This window comes from Oncorhynchus gorbuscha, linkage group LG02 (assembly GCF_021184085.1).
Source record: "Oncorhynchus gorbuscha isolate QuinsamMale2020 ecotype Even-year linkage group LG02, OgorEven_v1.0, whole genome shotgun sequence".
Taxonomy (NCBI): domain Eukaryota; kingdom Metazoa; phylum Chordata; class Actinopteri; order Salmoniformes; family Salmonidae; genus Oncorhynchus; species Oncorhynchus gorbuscha.
This window is the reverse complement of record NC_060174.1, coordinates 18,218,678-18,237,026: the sequence shown is the minus strand read 5'-3', so window position 1 is coordinate 18,237,026 and position 18,349 is coordinate 18,218,678. Positions and strand designations below refer to the sequence as shown.

At 39.2% G+C, this 18,349-nt stretch overlaps 2 protein-coding genes across 5 annotated transcripts in view; both read right to left on the bottom strand.

The window, feature by feature from the left end:
• Positions 1 to 663: 663 nt before the first annotated feature.
• pex11g (peroxisomal biogenesis factor 11 gamma) lies at positions 664 to 3,636 on the bottom strand. Its single transcript, XM_046303267.1, has 5 exons — positions 3,279 to 3,636; positions 2,946 to 3,137; positions 2,336 to 2,514; positions 1,925 to 1,987; positions 664 to 1,661 (listed from the first exon to the last, which is right to left on the bottom strand). Exons 1-5 carry the CDS (start codon positions 3,339 to 3,341, stop codon positions 1,439 to 1,441), a joined length of 720 nt encoding a protein of 239 aa, XP_046159223.1. The 5' UTR covers positions 3,342 to 3,636; the 3' UTR covers positions 664 to 1,438.
• A 185-nt stretch (positions 3,637 to 3,821) lies between these two features.
• Positions 3,822 to 18,349, bottom strand: part of si:ch73-40i7.2 (FYN-binding protein 1) — a 53,198-nt gene continuing 38,670 nt past the window's right edge. For 2 of the 4 annotated variants that reach the window (XM_046303224.1, XM_046303246.1), the window contains exons 3-16: positions 13,563 to 13,659; positions 13,304 to 13,413; positions 13,033 to 13,070; positions 12,870 to 12,907; positions 12,467 to 12,602; positions 11,484 to 11,646; positions 8,657 to 8,828; positions 8,527 to 8,546; positions 6,511 to 6,571; positions 6,095 to 6,158; positions 5,766 to 5,922; positions 5,562 to 5,595; positions 5,375 to 5,415; positions 4,116 to 4,823 (exon numbers count right to left, since the gene is read on the bottom strand). In XM_046303224.1, coding sequence (XP_046159180.1) covers positions 4,774 to 4,823; positions 5,375 to 5,415; positions 5,562 to 5,595; positions 5,766 to 5,922; positions 6,095 to 6,158; positions 6,511 to 6,571; positions 8,527 to 8,546; positions 8,657 to 8,828; positions 11,484 to 11,646; positions 12,467 to 12,602; positions 12,870 to 12,907; positions 13,033 to 13,070; positions 13,304 to 13,413; positions 13,563 to 13,659 — 1,181 coding nt within the window. In that variant the 3' untranslated portion in view covers positions 4,116 to 4,773. The other 2 variants (XM_046303240.1, XM_046303233.1) reach the window with 2 other exon arrangements.

Below are 18,349 nucleotides of genomic sequence, written 5' to 3'. Positions count from 1 at the left end.
AGATACAGAATAGTATAGAAAAACAGTATACATATGAGACGAGAAATGCCAGATATGTAAAACATTATTAAAGTGACCAGTGATTTCTCGTGTATGCCTATAGGCAGCTTCCTCTAATGTACTAGTGATGGCGGTTTAACAGTCTGATGGCCTTGAGAGAAGTTTTTTTTCAGTCTCTCGGTTCCAGTTTTGATGCACCTGTACTGACCTCGCCTTCTGGTCAATAGTGGGGTGAACAGGCAGTGGCTCGGGTGGTTGATGCCCTTGAACTTTTGGCCTTCCTGTGACAAGCCACATTTCTTTAGCCTCATGAGGTTGAGGAGGCTCTGTTGCGCCTTCTTCACAACACTGTATGTGCGGGTGGTCCATTTCAGTTTGTCAGTGATGTGTACGCCAAGGAACTTGAAGCTTTTCGTGCTTCAGCAAAGTACTGAGTAAAGGGTCTGAATACTCAAGTAAATGTAATTTCATTTTTTTTTTTTTTTTAGAAATGTACTTTGTCATTATGGGGTATTATGTGTAGATTGAGTGAGGGAGGGGACAATGTAATACATTTAAGAATAAGGCTGTAACATAACAAAATGTGGAAAAAGTCAAGGGGTCCGAATACTTTCCCAAATGCACTGTATGAGATGTATATATAATAAAAACAGGTACATTATGTAATTTAGCTGTCTATTTTATTCTAGGAAAATTATGAACAAAAATTACAATTCATCACTGTTCACAGCAGCTGATATTTTCATTGTCAAGCCTGTTTCTGTGGTTGAAATAGTAGCCACAAATGTTGTGTTGACGTTGTTTGATTGGTAATGTTCATAAAACCATACTGAAAGGGCAATTGCTACTCTGAGATAAAGTTAGGATTATATTTGACAAAAAAATTGATTGGTGCCAAAATGCCAAACAATTAATGTTACAGCAATATTGTTCAGATCTAACATTCAGAATTCTGAAAAAAATAGGTTAAAATGTTAATTCATTTAATTAAAATGTAATAGATATTCTATATTTTTTCAATTCACATTCCATGGGTTTATGTAAGAAATACTGAGAGTCATAACAGATCATTGGAGTGCCTAGCTAGGAGAAACAGTAGGCCAGCTGAACATGACTCAACTCAAGCACAGGCGGACAGAGCTTCCCATGCTTTACTGTATTCCTACTAGTAAAAAGTCAACTTAAAATATGTCTGGGCTATGTTCAACACCGCTGAACAGTTGGTTTAAAAACAGACAATAGTCAACTGTTGCATCTGGTTGTGGAGCTTTGAAAAGAGAAACAAACCATTAATTTCCAACACTGGGCACAACGATATCATCCAGAACAGGGTTTGATGTTGAATGTTCCCCAAATTTCAGTAGATTTTTCAACAAATGCTGATTGGGTTATCAAATGTGTTAGTCAAAAAAAGAAAAGATTTGTCAAAGCAATTAGACTAGGCACTGACTGCTTGACTGGCACCCATCTGGATCAAGCCAATCAGGGATGACGTGGTGCCCATAAGTCCAACTAGCCAATTGGGAAAGCGTCCTGCCCAGAGGAAACCAGGGGGCATCCAATGAATGGCATTACTCAGATCTGCCATGCTGCTGAGAATACTGAGGACCTCCCCTTGCACCTGCCTCTGGAGCTGAGACCTGCTGGCAACAGTTCCCTCACTGGAGAGAGACAAATCAAACCCAAGATACGTTTATATACACTCATTGGTTTAGCAACACACGTATCTAGTATCCTTACCTGAAATGTCCTCCCAATTGATGTGATGAATATGCATTGGGAACGCCAAGTTTCCATCAATATATTTTACGCAATGGAACACAGTCATTGACACACACACACACACACACACACACACACACACACACACACACACCACACAGAGACAACACAAGTAAACTGATTCAGTTTTGACCCGACTCACCTACTGTCGCGTCGTGTTGACTTCCTTAACTTCTTCCGCAGCAGCATGACAACCCTCATAGACCTAGAATGAGAAGTGTGTATGGTGAAGAAAACCTGCTTGTAGCCATTCTACATGCCTCCCACTATCACTGAGCGTTTCAAATCCTGTCCAAAGCAATAGGCTACATTCGAAGGAAAGCTCCATGCCAAAATCTGTACTGTAAGTATGCCAATGTAATCTCGTCCACCAGCCAGCTCCAAACTGAACCACTCTCTACAGTAGAAATTGAGCCTGGGAACAAGGATAATAGCAACTTTTAGTACTTTGGCCATATGTCAAATAGGCTAGCAGCATTGTAACTTTCACTAATTGAAGAGTGCCTCAGATTTGTTTTGTAGTATGAAACCATCAGTGGAGAAATATTCTTACCTGAAAACGCCTAACAGCAGAGATACTCCCCAGAGTATACCGCTTAGTAGCCACCATTTGTCAGACTTAGCACTGATGATCTTGGCATCGGCAGCCCATGCTATATGTTCACAAGGGTAATACAGCTGGTCAGCCACATTATTCAGCACAGACATCCAGCGCAGTGCAGAATCTTCTTCCTGGAGAGAGGGACATGCATGTCAATCTAAAGAAAGTGTCAATTCTATTCTAAGTCTCTGTCCCTCAAACCTCTCACTACGGTAATCTGGCTTTAATTAGTTTCAACTGCCATGCTTTGATATTGAAATGGGGCTATTGCCATGTCTTGAGACACAGATGATGGCTGGCTATGTCATTTCAGAAACCTTTCATACAGGGCATTTCTGATCATAGAAATCGACCAGAGTTTCCCAAACTCAGTCCCCCAAGGTGTGCACATTTTGTTTTTTGACCTAGCACTGCACAGCTGATTCAAATAATCATCATAACTAATCATCAAGCTTTGAACATTTGAATCAGCTGTGTAGTGTTGGGGCAAAAACCAAAACATGCACCCCTAGGGGTCCAGAGGACCGAGATTGGGAAATGTTGCTATAGTCTCATTGCTCACCCCGGCTCCAAGACCATAGCTTTGTGAATATACGAGCATGGAGAGGTCATCGAAGAGTCGAAGTACAGTCCGACAGTGGCTTAGCTGTGCAGAGAACAGTAGGAGGCTCTTTCCAAGCTGTGCGGATGACCGCCCTGGCTTCTCAGACAGAACCCCACCAACCAGCTGGGACCCATAGCACAGTGTCCTTATCTGCCCACAAATACCCCACATAACACAAGGCCATTCTATTAGGAAGAATGTGGTGGTATGCATATTAATTTAAATAGGGCAATGACTCAACATTTGTCATATTTAAAATGAAATAACAGAATGTTTTGGTGGGACACTTACCACTTTATCTCTTCCTCTGTACGACTCAAGCACATTCACAAGCGACTCCAATGAATTTTGCATTATGTAAACACACTAGTAGCGGTCTGCAAGTCAGGTGTACACAGCTCTGTTCACTCGAATGGAAATCAAATTGATCCTGCCGGTGTTGACTGCAACGTCCAAGCAATGACTGTGCGTCAAAGTAACAAAGATCTGTAAATGCACGGGACATATGTCATCTTTTTCAGCTAGAAGATCCACACGAAATTGTGTGAAATAGTACCAAAAACAGGTTTCCTCTACAATCTGTGACACAGAAAATATGGTCTTGTACTTTGAACAGGAAGTGTTCAATGATATATTTACGATATGCAGGCAGTAGTAATAGATCACATATTCAAAGATGCAATGCCCATGTGAAAAAACGGAAAAAGTGGGTAGCTTTTGATAATAAATTCCATGGGAATGTCAATAAATGTGTCATCTTTTTAAATCCTTCTTCTAATTCTTAGGAGGATAATTTTTTGGAGTACACTAATAAAATATGAATAATACACAAAATACAACTGGCAAAAAAGTATTTATTATTCAAACTCATCTCAAGAAGCCCAGCCATGAACAAAGCATAGTGTATTAAATATTTCTACAAGCAAATTCGGGCAAACAACAGTCATGCCATGATTGTTTAAATTCTTAGGACATGTGTGTGTGTGTGTGTGTGTGTCTCCCAGTGTGTGTGTCTCCCTGGAAGACAAGCATCAGTCCAGGATTGGTGATCCATGTTGGTCAGGAAAGGAAAAAGGTTTCAGTGGATTGTGTGATCATAGACATTGTCATTGTCATAGATATCTGTAAGGAGAAGAGAGGAGGTCATGAAAGGGGTTAACTCCTTGTACTTTTACTACTTTGCATATATAATGAACAAAACTATAAACGCAACATGAAACAATTTCAACGATTTTACTGAGTTACAGTTCATATAAGCAAATCAGTCAATTGAAATAAATAAATTAGGCGATAATCTATGGATTTCACATGACTGCGCAGGGGTGCTTTAGGCCCACCCACTAGGGAGCCAGGTCCAGCCAATCAGAATGAGGTTTCCCCACAAAAGGGCGTTATTACAGACAGAATCTCTCCTCAGTTTCACCCTTACAAAAAAGATTGCAGATTTGAAACTGCAGTAAAGGTGCAGTAACTGCAGTTGACTGTGGTATTTTGGATGCAGTAACTGCAGAATAACTGCAGTGTGCTGCAGTTGAACTGAAGTTATACTGCAGTTACACTGCAAAATTACTGCAGTTAAAAAAACAGTGTTATTTTGGACACTGTATTTTCCTCCTGCATACTGCAGTCATATTGCACTCTAACTACAGTTATACTGCAGTGTGCTGCAGTTATACTGCACTCTGACTGCAATATTTTTTCATAAGGGCATCAGCTGTCCAGGTGGCTGGTCTCAGATGATCCTGCAAGTGAAGAAGTCGGATGTGAAGGTTCTGGGCTTGCGTGGTTACACGTGGTCTGCGGTTGTGAGGCCGGTTGTACATACTGCCAAATTCTCTAAAATGACATTGAAGGTGGCTTATGGTAGAGAAATGGACATTCAATTCTGTGACAACAGCTCTGGTGCATATTCCTGCAGTCAGCATGCCAAATACACGATCCCTCAAAACTTGAGACATCTGTGGCATTGTGATGTGTGACACAACTGCACATTTTAGAGTGACCTTTTATTGTACCCCAGCACAAGGTGCACCTGCGTAATGATCCTGCTGTTTGGTCAGTTTCTTGATATGCCACACCTGTCATGTAGATGCATTATCGTCGCAAAGTAGAAAGGCAGAGATGTAAACAAATTTGTGCACAAAATTGGAGAGATATAAGCTTTTTGTACATATGGAACATTTCTGGGATCTTTAATTTTAGCTCATGAAACATGGTAACAACATTTTACATGTTGCATTTATATTTTTGTTCAGTATATATTACATGAGCTCATCTGGGGTCTGTGACTCCTGATGTTGTGTCCCAAAGCTAGATTCATAATATCACTTCAGAGTCTAAATATAAATGTATTTACAGTAAGCATAATTAATTAAAAAATAACTTACCGTTAATATGATCAACATCGTCGTAAACATCCTCCCCTTCCCTGAAAAGGAATATTGAAAACCATATTAACCAAAACATTATGACACAGTTGTCAGCGGTAAATTATGATACCAGTGACTAACAGAGACTATGGCTATTCTGATATTCTACCAGTAATTGTGTTGAATAAATATATAAGAAACCTACGCCTGAAGAAGAACAACCCTGGGCACATATCCATCTGTGAGAGAATGAAAATTAATGAACAATTGAAATAATGACACTCATGCTGACAAAAGTAATCAAAACAGGGAATTTTCTGCAATCTCTAATTGATAAGGCTGTAGCCTAATCAAATATACAACGGACTTTTACAGAAACTTTTTACAAGAGGGTGATGTATTCTCATACATTTCCCCTGCTCATTGCGACACAGGGCTTTCTTGTCACTGGTGAGTTGAATTATCTCCAGGATCTCCCCTTGAACCACAGCTAGATCCTTCCCTCCTGATTTCTTGATGCTTGCGTCAACCATCATGCAGTGTAACACCTTAATCGGTCCCTCAAACTGACAGAACAAAATAAAAGTGATGTTTATTTTTTCATATGACTTGGTAATGTCATTTTATTAAGCGACTAGTGATTGTGCTTTCAGAGTAATGTGTGCACATGAATTGCGGTAAAAGCTATTTTTTACTAACAGTTCAACAGATATGCAAGAAGAGCAAATTAAGATTTACCTTAAATTTTTTTCTGAAATCTTGTTCATCTTTCTCCGGTTTCTTGCTCATTTTTGGATGTAGACTGGAACATAAAGACAAACATGTCCTTTTTTGTCTGATCACAAAAGTAGGTTTTGTCCTCTTTTAGTAGCCAACTTTCTTATTTATGCTTTCTTATTGTTAGCCATTAGCAACTACTTTATTTATATACAGTGCAATACATGCTCTATGCAACAGACAAGTTAAACCATATACAAGTTTTGATTTTCATTTTTTTAAGTAAACATACAGGCCAAAGTTGGCAAGCTATTAAAGCAACACCACACTATGAAAAACCCCAGACAGAGGAAGGCATTTGACTTACTCTCCTGTGTATCGGAAAAGTACAAAAAATGATAATAATTGAATTCAAAGACACTGTATATGAGGAATACCTTATTTCAGGAGGTGGAAGGGGGAAGTCATTGTTTATTCCTTGCACATCATCGTAGTCATCTTGAGAGAGAGAGAGAGAGAGAGATGTTTATTTTATCTTGTGTCCTTTACCATTTGTACATTGTTAAAACACTGTATATACAGTGCCTTGCGAAAGTATTCGGCCCCCTTTAACTTTGTGACCTTTTGCCACATTTCAGGCTTCAAACATAAAGATATAAAACTGTATTTTTTTGTGAAGAATCAACAACAAGTGGGACACAATCATGAAGTGGAATGACATTTATTGGATATTTCAAACTTTTTTAACAAATCAAAAACTGAAAAATTGGGCGTGCAAAATTATTCAGCCCCCTTAAATTAATACTTTGTAGCGCCACCTTTTTCTGCGATTACAGCTGTAAGTCGCTTGGGGTATGTCTATCAGTTTTGCACATTGAGAGACTGAAATTTTTTCCCATTCCTCCTTGCAAAACAGCTCGAGCTCAGTGAGGTTGGATGGAGAGCATTTGTGAACAGCCGTTTTCAGTTTTTTCCACAGATTCTCGATTGGATTCAGGTCTGGACTTTGACTTGGCCATTCTAACACCTGGATATGTTTATTTTTGAACCATTCCATTGTAGATTTTGCTTTATGTTTTGGATCATTGTCTTGTTGGAAGACAAATCTCCGTCCCAGTCTCAGGTCTTTTGCAGACTCCATCAGGATTTCTTCCAGAATGGTCCTGTATTTGGCTCCATCCATCTTCCCATCAATTTGAACCATCTTCCCTGTCCCTGCTGAAGAAAAGCAGGCCCAAACCATGATGCTGCCACCACCATGTTTGACAGTGGGGATGGTGTGTTCAGGGTGATGAGCTGTGTTGCCAAAACAGTTCCATTTTGGTTTCATCTGACCAGAGCACCTTCTTCCACATGTTTGGTGTGTCTCCCAGGTGGCTTGTGGCTTAAACAACACTTTTTATGGATATCTTTAAGAAATGGCTTTCTTCTTGCCACTCTTCCATAAAGGCCAGATTTGTGCAATATACGACTGATTGTTGTCCTATGGAGTCTCCCACCTCAGCTGTAGATCTCTGCAGTTCATCCAGAGTGATCATGGGCCTCTTGGCTGCATCTCTGATCAGTCTTCTCCTTGTATGAGCTGAAAGTTTAGAGGGACGGCCAGGTCTTGGTAGATTTGCAGTGGTCTGATACTCCTTCCATTTCAATATTATCACTTGCACAGTGCTCCTTGGGATGTTTAAAGCTTGGGAAATCTTTTTGTATCCAAATCCGGCTTTAAACTTCTTCACAACAGTATCTCGGACCTGCCTGGTGTGTTCCTTGTTCTTCATGATGCTCTCTGCGCTTTTAACGGACCTCTGAGACTATCACAGTGCAGGTGCATTTATACGGAGACTTGATTACACACAGGTGGATTGTATTTATCATCATTAGTCATTTAGGTCAACATTGGATCATTCAGAGATCCTCACTGAACTTCTGGAGAGAGTTTGCTGCACTGAAAGTAAAGGGGCTGAATAATTTTGCACGCCCAATTTTTCAGTTTTTGATTTGTTAAAAAAGTTTGAAAATCCAATAAATGTCGTTCCACTTCATGATTGTGTCCCACTTGTTGTTGATTCTTCACAAAAAAATACAGTTTTATATCTTTATGTTTGAAGCCTGAAATGTGGCAAAAGGTCGCAAAGTTCAAGGGGGCCGAATACTTTCGCAAGGCACTGTATATAATATGACATTTGTAATGTCTTTATTGTTTTGAAACTTCTGTATGTGTGATGTTTACTGTTAATTTTTATTGTTTATTTCACTTTATATATTCACTTTATATATTATCTACCTCACTTGCTTTGGCAATGTTAACACATGTTTCCCATGCCAATAAAGCCCTTGAATTGAATTGAATTGACATTGAGAGAGAGAGAGAGAGAGAGAGAAACAGAGAGAAACAGTAACATAAGCATACTACATGAACAACTTCATGGAAAACGGTCATTCACAGCTCCACTTACCCTCCTCTTGAGTCATGCTGCTGTAAGAGAGAAACATATCAATCATATCAATCACTTGCATTCAGGTTACACTGTTTCAATTACAGACAAAGTTAAAGCAACATGGTATATTTGTGCTTGCGAGAGCTACCTGTTCATGTTATCTGAGGAATCGACATCATAATAAATGTCATTGTCCTCAAAAGAGACGGGAGGTGGAGGTGGTGGTGGTGGCAGTGAGGGGTCAGGAGCTCTGGACAGTTTGAGTTTACGTTTCACTTCCTCATAGTCCACATCCACACATGTGTTAATGATGTAGCCATCTGCAAAGTAACACTTCATTACTGGTTTTTGGTAGCTTTCGGTACACGAAATGTGTGGTTTTCAGCATTGTCACAGGAAATATGGACCAAGTATAAAATATGGAATACATATTTAATTGTTTAGGGACAGATCAAAATTTACTGGAGTGGGGGGTGGGGTTTGTCCAACTCCAGGTGTCATAAGAAAAATGTACTCCCTCCCCATTGTAAATGTTTTTTCCCTCTTGTACTGTAAAAAAAATATGCACACCATCCCTCCTCATAAAATTAACTCTAAAATAATGATTCATTGTATCATCCCCAAGGCAATATAAATGTCATTAACTGTATAAGAAATAAGTGAGGTGAGCCAGCAAAAAATATATACATACAGTTGAAGTTGGAAGTTTACATACACCTTAGCCAAATACATTTAAACTCGGTTTTTCACAATTCCTGACATTTAATCCTCGTAAAACAAATCCCTGTCTTAGGTCAGTTAGGATCACCACTTTCTTTTAAGAATGTAAAATGTCAGAATAATAGCAGAGAGGATGAGTTATTCCAGCTTTTATTTCTTTCATCACATTCACAGTGGGTCAGAAGTTAACATACACCCAATTAGTATTTGGTAACATTGTCTTTAAATGGTTTAACTTGGGTCAAATGTTTCAGGTAGCCTTCCACCAGCTTCCCACAATAAGTTGGGTGAATTTTGGCCTATTCCTCCTGACAGGGCTGGTGTAACTGAGTCAGGTTTGTAGGCATATTTGCTCACACACGCTTTTTCAGTTCTGTCCACATATTTTCAATGGGATTGAAGTCAGGGCTTTGTAATGGCCATTCCAATACCTTGACTTTGTTGTCCTTAAGCCATTTTGCCACAACTTTGGAAGTATGCTTGGGGTCATTGTCCATTTGGAAGACCCATTTGCGACCAAGCTTTAACTTCCTGACTGATGTCTTGAGATTTTGCTTCAATATATCCACATAATTTTTCTTCCTCATGATGCAATCTATTTTGTGAAGGGCACCAGTCCCTCCTGCAACAAAGCACTCCCACAACATGATGCTACCACCCCTGTGCTTCACGGTCGGGATGGTGTTCTTCGGTTTGCAAGCCTCCCCTTTTTCCTCCAAACATAATGATGCTCATTATGGCCAAACAGTTCTATTTTTGTTTCATCATACCAGAGGACATTTCTCCAAAAAGTACAATCTTTGTCCCCATGTGCAGTTGCAAACCGTAGTCTGGCTTTTTTATGACGGTTTTGGAGCAGTGGCTTCTTCCTTGCTGAGTGGCTTTCAGGTTATGATGAAATAAGACTTGTTTTTACTGTGGATATAGATACTTTTGTACCCATTTCCTCCAGCATCTTCACAAGGTCCTTTGCTGTTGGTCTGGGATTGATTTGCACTTTCGCACCAAAGTACGTTCATCTCTAGGAGCCAGAACGCGTCTCCTTCCTGAGCAGTATGACGGCTGCATGGTCCCATGGTGTTTATTCTTGCGTACTATTGTTTGTACAGATGAATGCGGTACCTTCAGGTGTTTGGACATGTTCCAAGTTGTTTAAGGGCACAGTTAACTTAGTGTATGTTAAATTCTGACCCACTGGAATTGTGATACAGTGAATTATAAGTGAAATAATCTGTCTGTAAACAATTGTTGGAAAAATTACTTGTGTCATGCACAAAGTAGATGTCCTAACCGACTTGCCAAACTATAGTTTGTTAACAAGAAATTTGTGGAGCAGTTGAAAAACAACTTTTAATGACTCCAACCTAAATGTAGGTTAACTTCCTACTTCAACTATATATAGAATAAAATAAAAGTTGAACGTCCAAATCAACTTAAAGCATCTACGAAATTAGTTTTGCAGCGACACAATTCGAAAGGAAGTCTACAGCTGAATTGTTTCCTTTTACTGTTTGTGATTCACAAATGATTATTCCCTTAATTTGATTAACTGCGATTTAACCGAACCCCCAACTACTACAATGGCGAAGCACAGCATTCGGTTAGTGAAAAATTATTGTTAAAAATAATCAATTGATATGAATTAAAATAATCACTATTTTAGTTTTCACTATTTTGACAAATGTGAAGAGGGAATCCGTTTATACAGTCAATTAAAAGTGTAGTCTAAACAAGATCAATAAGATAGGAGACACACAGCTCAAAAATCTATCAGCTATTCCTCTATGTTCTTGTGGATTTATATGGAAAATGTGTGCAGATTTGAATGATGTTATGTGCGGTATGATTGCTAGTTAACCTATTACCAATCTGTGCAAATGATCCACCTACCACTATCGTCACTATGTATAGATGGGCAAGATAGAGTTGACTGTATACTAGGCACGCAGAAACGCGTAGTGCTTAAGGAAAGTACCAAAACACCTTAATAAGGGGGGCGCATTCAAGCAGATGAGGAAATGTGGCTATATGATGTGCAAGTAGAGGTACTGGGTGCAAAAGAGCAAAAAAATAACAACATGAAGATGAGTTAGTTGGGTGGGCTACCGTTCCCTGTGCCCATTAAAAAAATCACACAACCCTCCCCAAATCAAAAAAGAAGATAGACAACCCCCCCTATTTTGGACCAGCCACCTCACCCCATTAAATGTAGAACCGTCCCTTAGTTCTATAGAACTTAACAGTGTTTTACTTACAGGTGCCAGTCTGTGTGCGGGCTAGCCACATGCCCCCAGGATTGTTCTTAACCCGTAAGATCTCCACACTGTCTCCCTGCCGAACAGTTAGATCCTGCTTGCCCCCCTGCCAGTCATGTCGAACCCTGGCCATGTGAAGGACCTCTATGTCCCCAGTCCCCAGCTGTGGAAGGGTACAAATAAACACAGAGGGTTGTAAAGTGGTGTTTTTAGACTGCAGAGATTAATGAGATTTATGTTCTGCATGTGAGATTACATTACTGTATATCTATATTTGGCAAAACACCATATGTAAAAGGCTCACAGAGATGTATTACAGGTGTGTTCCAGAATTCCCAACCTGATCTCAGACGTAGCATAGTAAACGTAAATCCGGGACACTTAAATTAGTATGATATGTTACATTTGGTATGGTTACATAAGACAGATGGCTAATTAAGGCATTTTAGTTCATTAGCAACTTTTTAACTACTTACTACTTTTTAGCTTTGCATTTACTTAGCATGTTAGCTAACCCTAACACTAACCTTAACCCTTTTAGCTAACCCTTCCCCTAACCCTAACCTTAAACCTTTAACCTAACTTCTAAACTTAACCCTAACCGTCACCTTAACCCCTAGCCTAGCTAACGTTAGCCAGCTAGCTAACGTTTGCCACCTAGCTAGAACATATCATACATTTTGCAAATTCGTAATATAATGTACATTTTGCAAATTTGAAACATATATGAATTGTAATTTGCAACATATCATACGAAATGGGTAATAGACATCCACATATAAATACATACCATACGAAACGTAACATATCATACTAAATGGAGTGTCTTGGACTTACATACAGAATAATGAGAAATGCTCTGAGACCAGGCTGCAGCACCATATCCAAAACCCTGGAATCAAATGTAGCAAGTGTGTTATGACAAACATTACTGTTTAAGGGGATTTATGGATTTGTTAGCGCATGGAAATGTGGCAAATCACCTTGAATTTCTTTCTGTATTTGTTTTCCCTTTCCAGTATTTCCTTTTGCTCTCTCCTCTCCTGCTCTTTCTGCCGGCTCAACTCTTTCTGTTTATTCTTATCAGAACTTGTGGTTTTCACCTCCTCTTGGTTGCCACTGAGATGGCAAAAGACAGAGATGGCAAAAGACATTAACGGGTCAGTGATTATTTGAAGTGGACAGCTATTACGCCTATATAAACACATTTTAACAGATATGTGAGTATCCAAGTGTGTTTTATTATTATTAGCCTTGTGATATTGGCTGTTTAAAGTATGCTGTGCCATACATTGAGTTGTCTACTTGTAAGACAAGCATAAACCCAAGATACCACGTACTGTATCTAGGCAGGGGATCAAAGTTGTATTTCAATACTATACTTACTTATCAATCATATCATAGACCTCACTTTCATCACTCCCCTGCAGCCAGGAATAAGAACATAAATGTCATGAAAAGCATGTGTATCAAGAACAGTATTTCAGAAATAATTCAAAAGCAGTGTTCTGCATTGATGGTCACTGATGGTAAACATGAATTCTTTCACCTTATCTATTTGTGAAGAACTATTTTCATTCCAGGAGTCTGTAGGGGAAATAGCAGAAAATATAATTCATGACATGCATGAACAAGCAATGAACATGTAAAATACATACATTATGGGATGATGGATTGAGAAACTATTTGTGTATATAATTCAAGCTTTCACATAAATCATACATTCACGAGTCATCATGATTCAGTCCTAAATTCACAATAGCTAGTGAATCTCTTGCATCTCTTGTTCATGGTAATATAGTAGTTATTTTCAGACATACCACTTTTGTCCCAGCTCCCTGGGTGTTTTGGGTTTGGGGGTGGGGGAGGTGGTTTTACATCTAGGCCTAGGCCTATGTCATCATATTCCCCCTGGTCATCCTCAGAATGTCTAACAAGACAACAGGAATCAGAGGGAAAAAATACTTAAGTGAAAAATGTGGCTTTTTTTGTTCCTGTAAATCCAGTTGCCTACAGAGTAATTACAATTTGTGTTCATACTATCACTCAACACTTGACATTTCGAGTGAGCACACTCACACAGGGGTACACTGCCGTGGTAGGCTGCTGGGCTTGGTTGGGAGTCTTGAGGGGTCAGACAGACTGACTATCCCTGGAAGAGACTTACTGCTGCCACCTGAGGAAAAGAAACAACCTGCACTGTAGGTCTACAGTAGGTCTTCACCAACTAATTCAATATTAACATATATATTGAAGGGCAATGCTCTGCACCAGCAGCAGCAGTCTGAGAATTTCTTTTGATCATTCATTTCTTACAGAAGATACTGTTCCGCATGTATACAGTAGGTCATTCAAAAATACTTTTTAGAGAGAGACGTGTTGAGGTTTTAACTAGTAACTAGATAAAGCACACTGCATATTATACAATTATATATTATACAGGTTGCAAGTGAACAGATACCTTTCTTGTGTCATTATGGTGCTTACAGTAAGTCCATACACGTATTCAAATAGAATAGACACCGGCTGGAATGCGGTTTTCACCAACCATCATCCAGGATTAAGACCACACATTGTATAAATGTATTCAAAAGAGTCAATTTTCCATTTTACACTTGTACGGAAGGGGGGCTTTTTCAAAGGAAATTAAGGCCTAGATTAAGGTCAGACCCACACTAGCCGACACCAGCATAATGGTTGTTTTGGCGGTGTCAGAGGTGGAACTGCATTAGAGCTGTCAAATCCACAAGCAGCTCCCGGCATTATACCTAAAGAGGAAATTGCCATTGGCTGCATGAAGTCGCATTAAGAGAAATCCCATGCAACCTTGTTTACAAGTTCGAACAGTGGAATAGGAGTTGTAAATACTCCTCGATTAGGCTGATAGAAATCCATATTATTTAGTTTAAAGATTTTCAATTTGTGTGTCATTATTTCTATATAACCTACACTTTCTAGTTCTAATGCGATTGGGAAGGGTGTGGCTTTGTGACACGTGCCACACGAGCAGACGCTGTGATTCGACAGCTCTAAAGCAGTTACACCTAGCCTGGTTGACGCAACCCAGGTGACTCACAGGGAGAGCTGTGACCACATTGGTCTGGAAAGGAGGCTGTTTGCTAATGCAATATTCGCTCAGAAATTGTGCAACGGGTTTAATTTGTTCTCTCAAATATGCTTTTTCCCTGTGGGTTTGAGGTGTGTGTGGCTGTGCATTTGGGTGTTTTATTGAGATAGACACAGAGGAAACCCAACACAGCCCCTTTCCTTATGTGCCAACAACATCAAAGAGTCATACCAGACTGGTCGAGAGAAAGAGAGTTACAGTGCGTTCAGAAAGTGTTCACAACCCTTGACTTTTTCCCACATTTTGTTGCGTTACAAAGTGGGATTTAAATGGATTTCATTATCATTTTTTTTGTCAATGATCCACACAAAATACTATGTAAAGTCAAAGTGGAAGAGAAATTCTAACATTTAAAGAAAATGTTTTTGGAAAATAAAACACTAATATACTGTATCTTTATTAGATAAGTATTCAACCCCCTGAGTTAGAATACTTATCATGTTAGAATCACCTGTGGCAGCGATTACAGCTGTGAGTGTTTCTGGGTAAGTCTCTAGGAGTTTTGCACACCTGGATTGTACAATGTTCGCCCATTATTCTTATAAAAAGTCTTCAAGCTGTCAAGTAAGTTGTTGATCCTTGTTAGAAAGTATTTTTGAAGTCTTGCCATAGATTTTCAAACCGATTTAAGTCAAAACTGTAGCTAAGCCACTCCGGAACATTCAATTTCATCTTGGTAAGCAACTCCAGTGTAGATTTGGCCTTGTGTTTTAGGTTATTGTCCTGCTGAAAGGTGAATTTGTCTCACAGTGTCTGTTGGATTTTGCCTGTGCTTAGCTCTATTCCATTTATTTTTTTATCCAAAAATGATTTTTCTTAAAAAAAAGTCCTTGCAGATGAAAAGCATACCCATAACATGATGCAACCACTGCCATGCTTGAAAATATTAAGCGTGGTACTCACTGTTGTGTTGTGTTTGATTGTCCCCAAACATATCGCTTTGTATTCAGGACAAAATGTAATTTCTTCGCAGCATTATTTAAGCGACTTGCTACAAGCAGGATGCATGTTTTGGAAAATTGTTATTCTGTTACAGGCTTCCTTCTTTTCACTCTATCATTTAGGTTAGTATTCTGGAGTAACAAAACTAACTTGTCTGTATCTTTGTTGTGACTGGGTGTATTGATACACCATCCAAAGCCTAAATAATAACTTCACCATGCTCAAAGGGATATTCAAATGGATATTTTTTATTACACATCTACCAATTGTTTCCTTTCTTTGTGAGGCATTGAAAAACCTCCCGGATCTTTGTGGTTGAATCTGTGCTTGAAATTCACTACTCGATGAGGTAGTCATTCAAAAATAAGTCCATGCAGTTTACAATGTGATTTGTTAAGCACATTTTTACACCTGAACTTGTTTAGGCTTGCCATAACAATGGGGTTGAACGCTTATTGACTTAAGACATTTTAGCTTTTCATTTTTTATTACACTGAAAAAAAATATAAACGCAACATGCAACAATTTCAAAGATTTTACTCAGTTACAGTTCATATACGGGAATCAGTCAATTGAAATAAATTCATTAGGCCCTAATCTATGGATTTCACTTGACTGGGAATACAGATATGCAACTGTTGGTCACAGACACATTAGGGGTGTGGATTAGAAAACCAGTTAGTATCTGGTGTGACCACCATTTGCCTCATTCAGTGCGACACATCTCCTTCACATAGAATTGATCAGGCTGTTGATTGTGGAATGTTGTACCACTCCTGTTCAATGGCTGTGCGAAGTTGCTGGATATTGGCAGCAACTGGAACACACTGTTGTGCAAGTCGATCCAGAGCATCCCAAACATGCTCAACGGGTGACATGTCTAGTGAGTAGGCAGGCCATGGAAAACTGGGACATTTTAAGCTACGGGGAATTGTGAAATCAAATCTAATTTTATTGGTCACATACACATGGTTAGCAGATATTATTGCGAGTGTAGCGAAATGCTTGTAAATTGTGTACAGGTATTTGCGACATGGGGCTGTGGATTATCATGCTGAAACATGAGATGATGGCTGCAGATGAATGGCATGACAATGGGCCTCAGGATCTCTTCACGGTGTCTCTGTGCATTCAAATTGCAATTGATAAAATGCAATTGCATTCGATGTCCGTAGCACAGCAATTGCTAATAACCCATCTGTAACCGCTAATAAAGTGAAAATCTGAGGCCTGCACCCAACCCTAACCTGCAAATATAGAAAAAATGCGCTATGTGCTAGTCAACGACAGCAGAACAATTATTTGACAGGGGGTGCAGGATTTTTTTTTGCCTGATTGAAATATGTTTCTGCTTATAATTTCTGACATTTTGGTAAGCTATTTGTTAGTCAACTTGTCTATAATTAGACACAGTTAGCTTATTTTTTGTCATTATATTATATGACAGAGACCAATAAAGACAAATTGTCAGGGGTAGTGGTCTAAGGAGAACGCTGTGACATCACAATGGGACTAGGTGGCGTTATGCTGATGCTGGAGGGGTGTGATGTTCTATCGAGGGAACAAACGTGATTGTTATGAATCATTTTTTGTTTTGCTACATACTGTATGCAACAAGATTTGAGTTGCAAAATAATTGTAATCTTGTTAACTAACTTAAATCTAAACTGTACAGTTAGATGTTTACGTCTCTCCATCATACTTATGACAGTTACATCGATCTTTCCACTAGTTCCCTGGAGAACCTCTATGCTCGTCATCGTGTGTGTCCCCAAATGGCATTCTATTGCCTAATAAGGTGTGCACTATATAGGGAAAAGGGTCGAATTTATGACATAACAATTGAGTGCATTTGATTTAGGCTTAATGTTGGCACACTACAATGATACACTTCGTTCATAGTGTTTCACTTGATTTAGAACTTGTCCCATTTGGAATATAGAATGAATGTTACACTCAGTCCATACTTCGTGAGCCAAATTGCATGCACCCATTGAACTGAAGTTACATTGGCTTTATCCAAAATGCAACCGATTCCCCATATTGTGCACTAGTCAAAAGTAGTGATATGGTGCCCTTCCCGACGCAGACATTGACTGACCGAGGGCTCCGGAGTGGCGCAGCAGTCTAAGGCACTGCATCTCAGTGCTAGAGGCGTCACTACAGACCCTGGTTTGATTCCAGGCTGTATCACAACTGGCAGTGATAGGGAGTCCCATAGGGTGGCACACAATTGGCCCAGCATCGTCCGGGTTAGGTTTTGTCCGGGGTAGGCCGTCATTGTAAATGAGAATTTGTTCTTAACTGACTTGCCTAGTTAAATAAGAAACATATATATGTCGTCCTAGAAGACTAAATAAACCCTTGCTCAACAGAATAATGTCATAGATGATAGAATGAATGCTTCAATAAAGTTGACATCGGTAAAGTTTTCTGTCATCTTTCATGGAGCAAAGACGTTTAGGGACTGGGAGAAAATACAGGGAGAATACGTTTAGGGAGAAAATACAGTAACGCAAAAAAAACGGAAAGATTTCCTGTGCAAAATGTCTAAATGATATCAGTTTGACTGGTTGTACCGGGGTAAAGCGAGAGAAAAAAAATGCAAGTGACCCATCTGATAAGATTTCAGTTGATCTTCAATGCATATTTTATGTGGTTAAAATACTATCAGCTTTAAAGATGCTTTTATGCTTTTAAGAGAGCACCTCTACAGATGGTATCTAATTAAGCATTGCATTCTCTCAAGATGCTGAAATAAATAAATCATATTTCTTCACTCCTGTTCCCGAGTCCA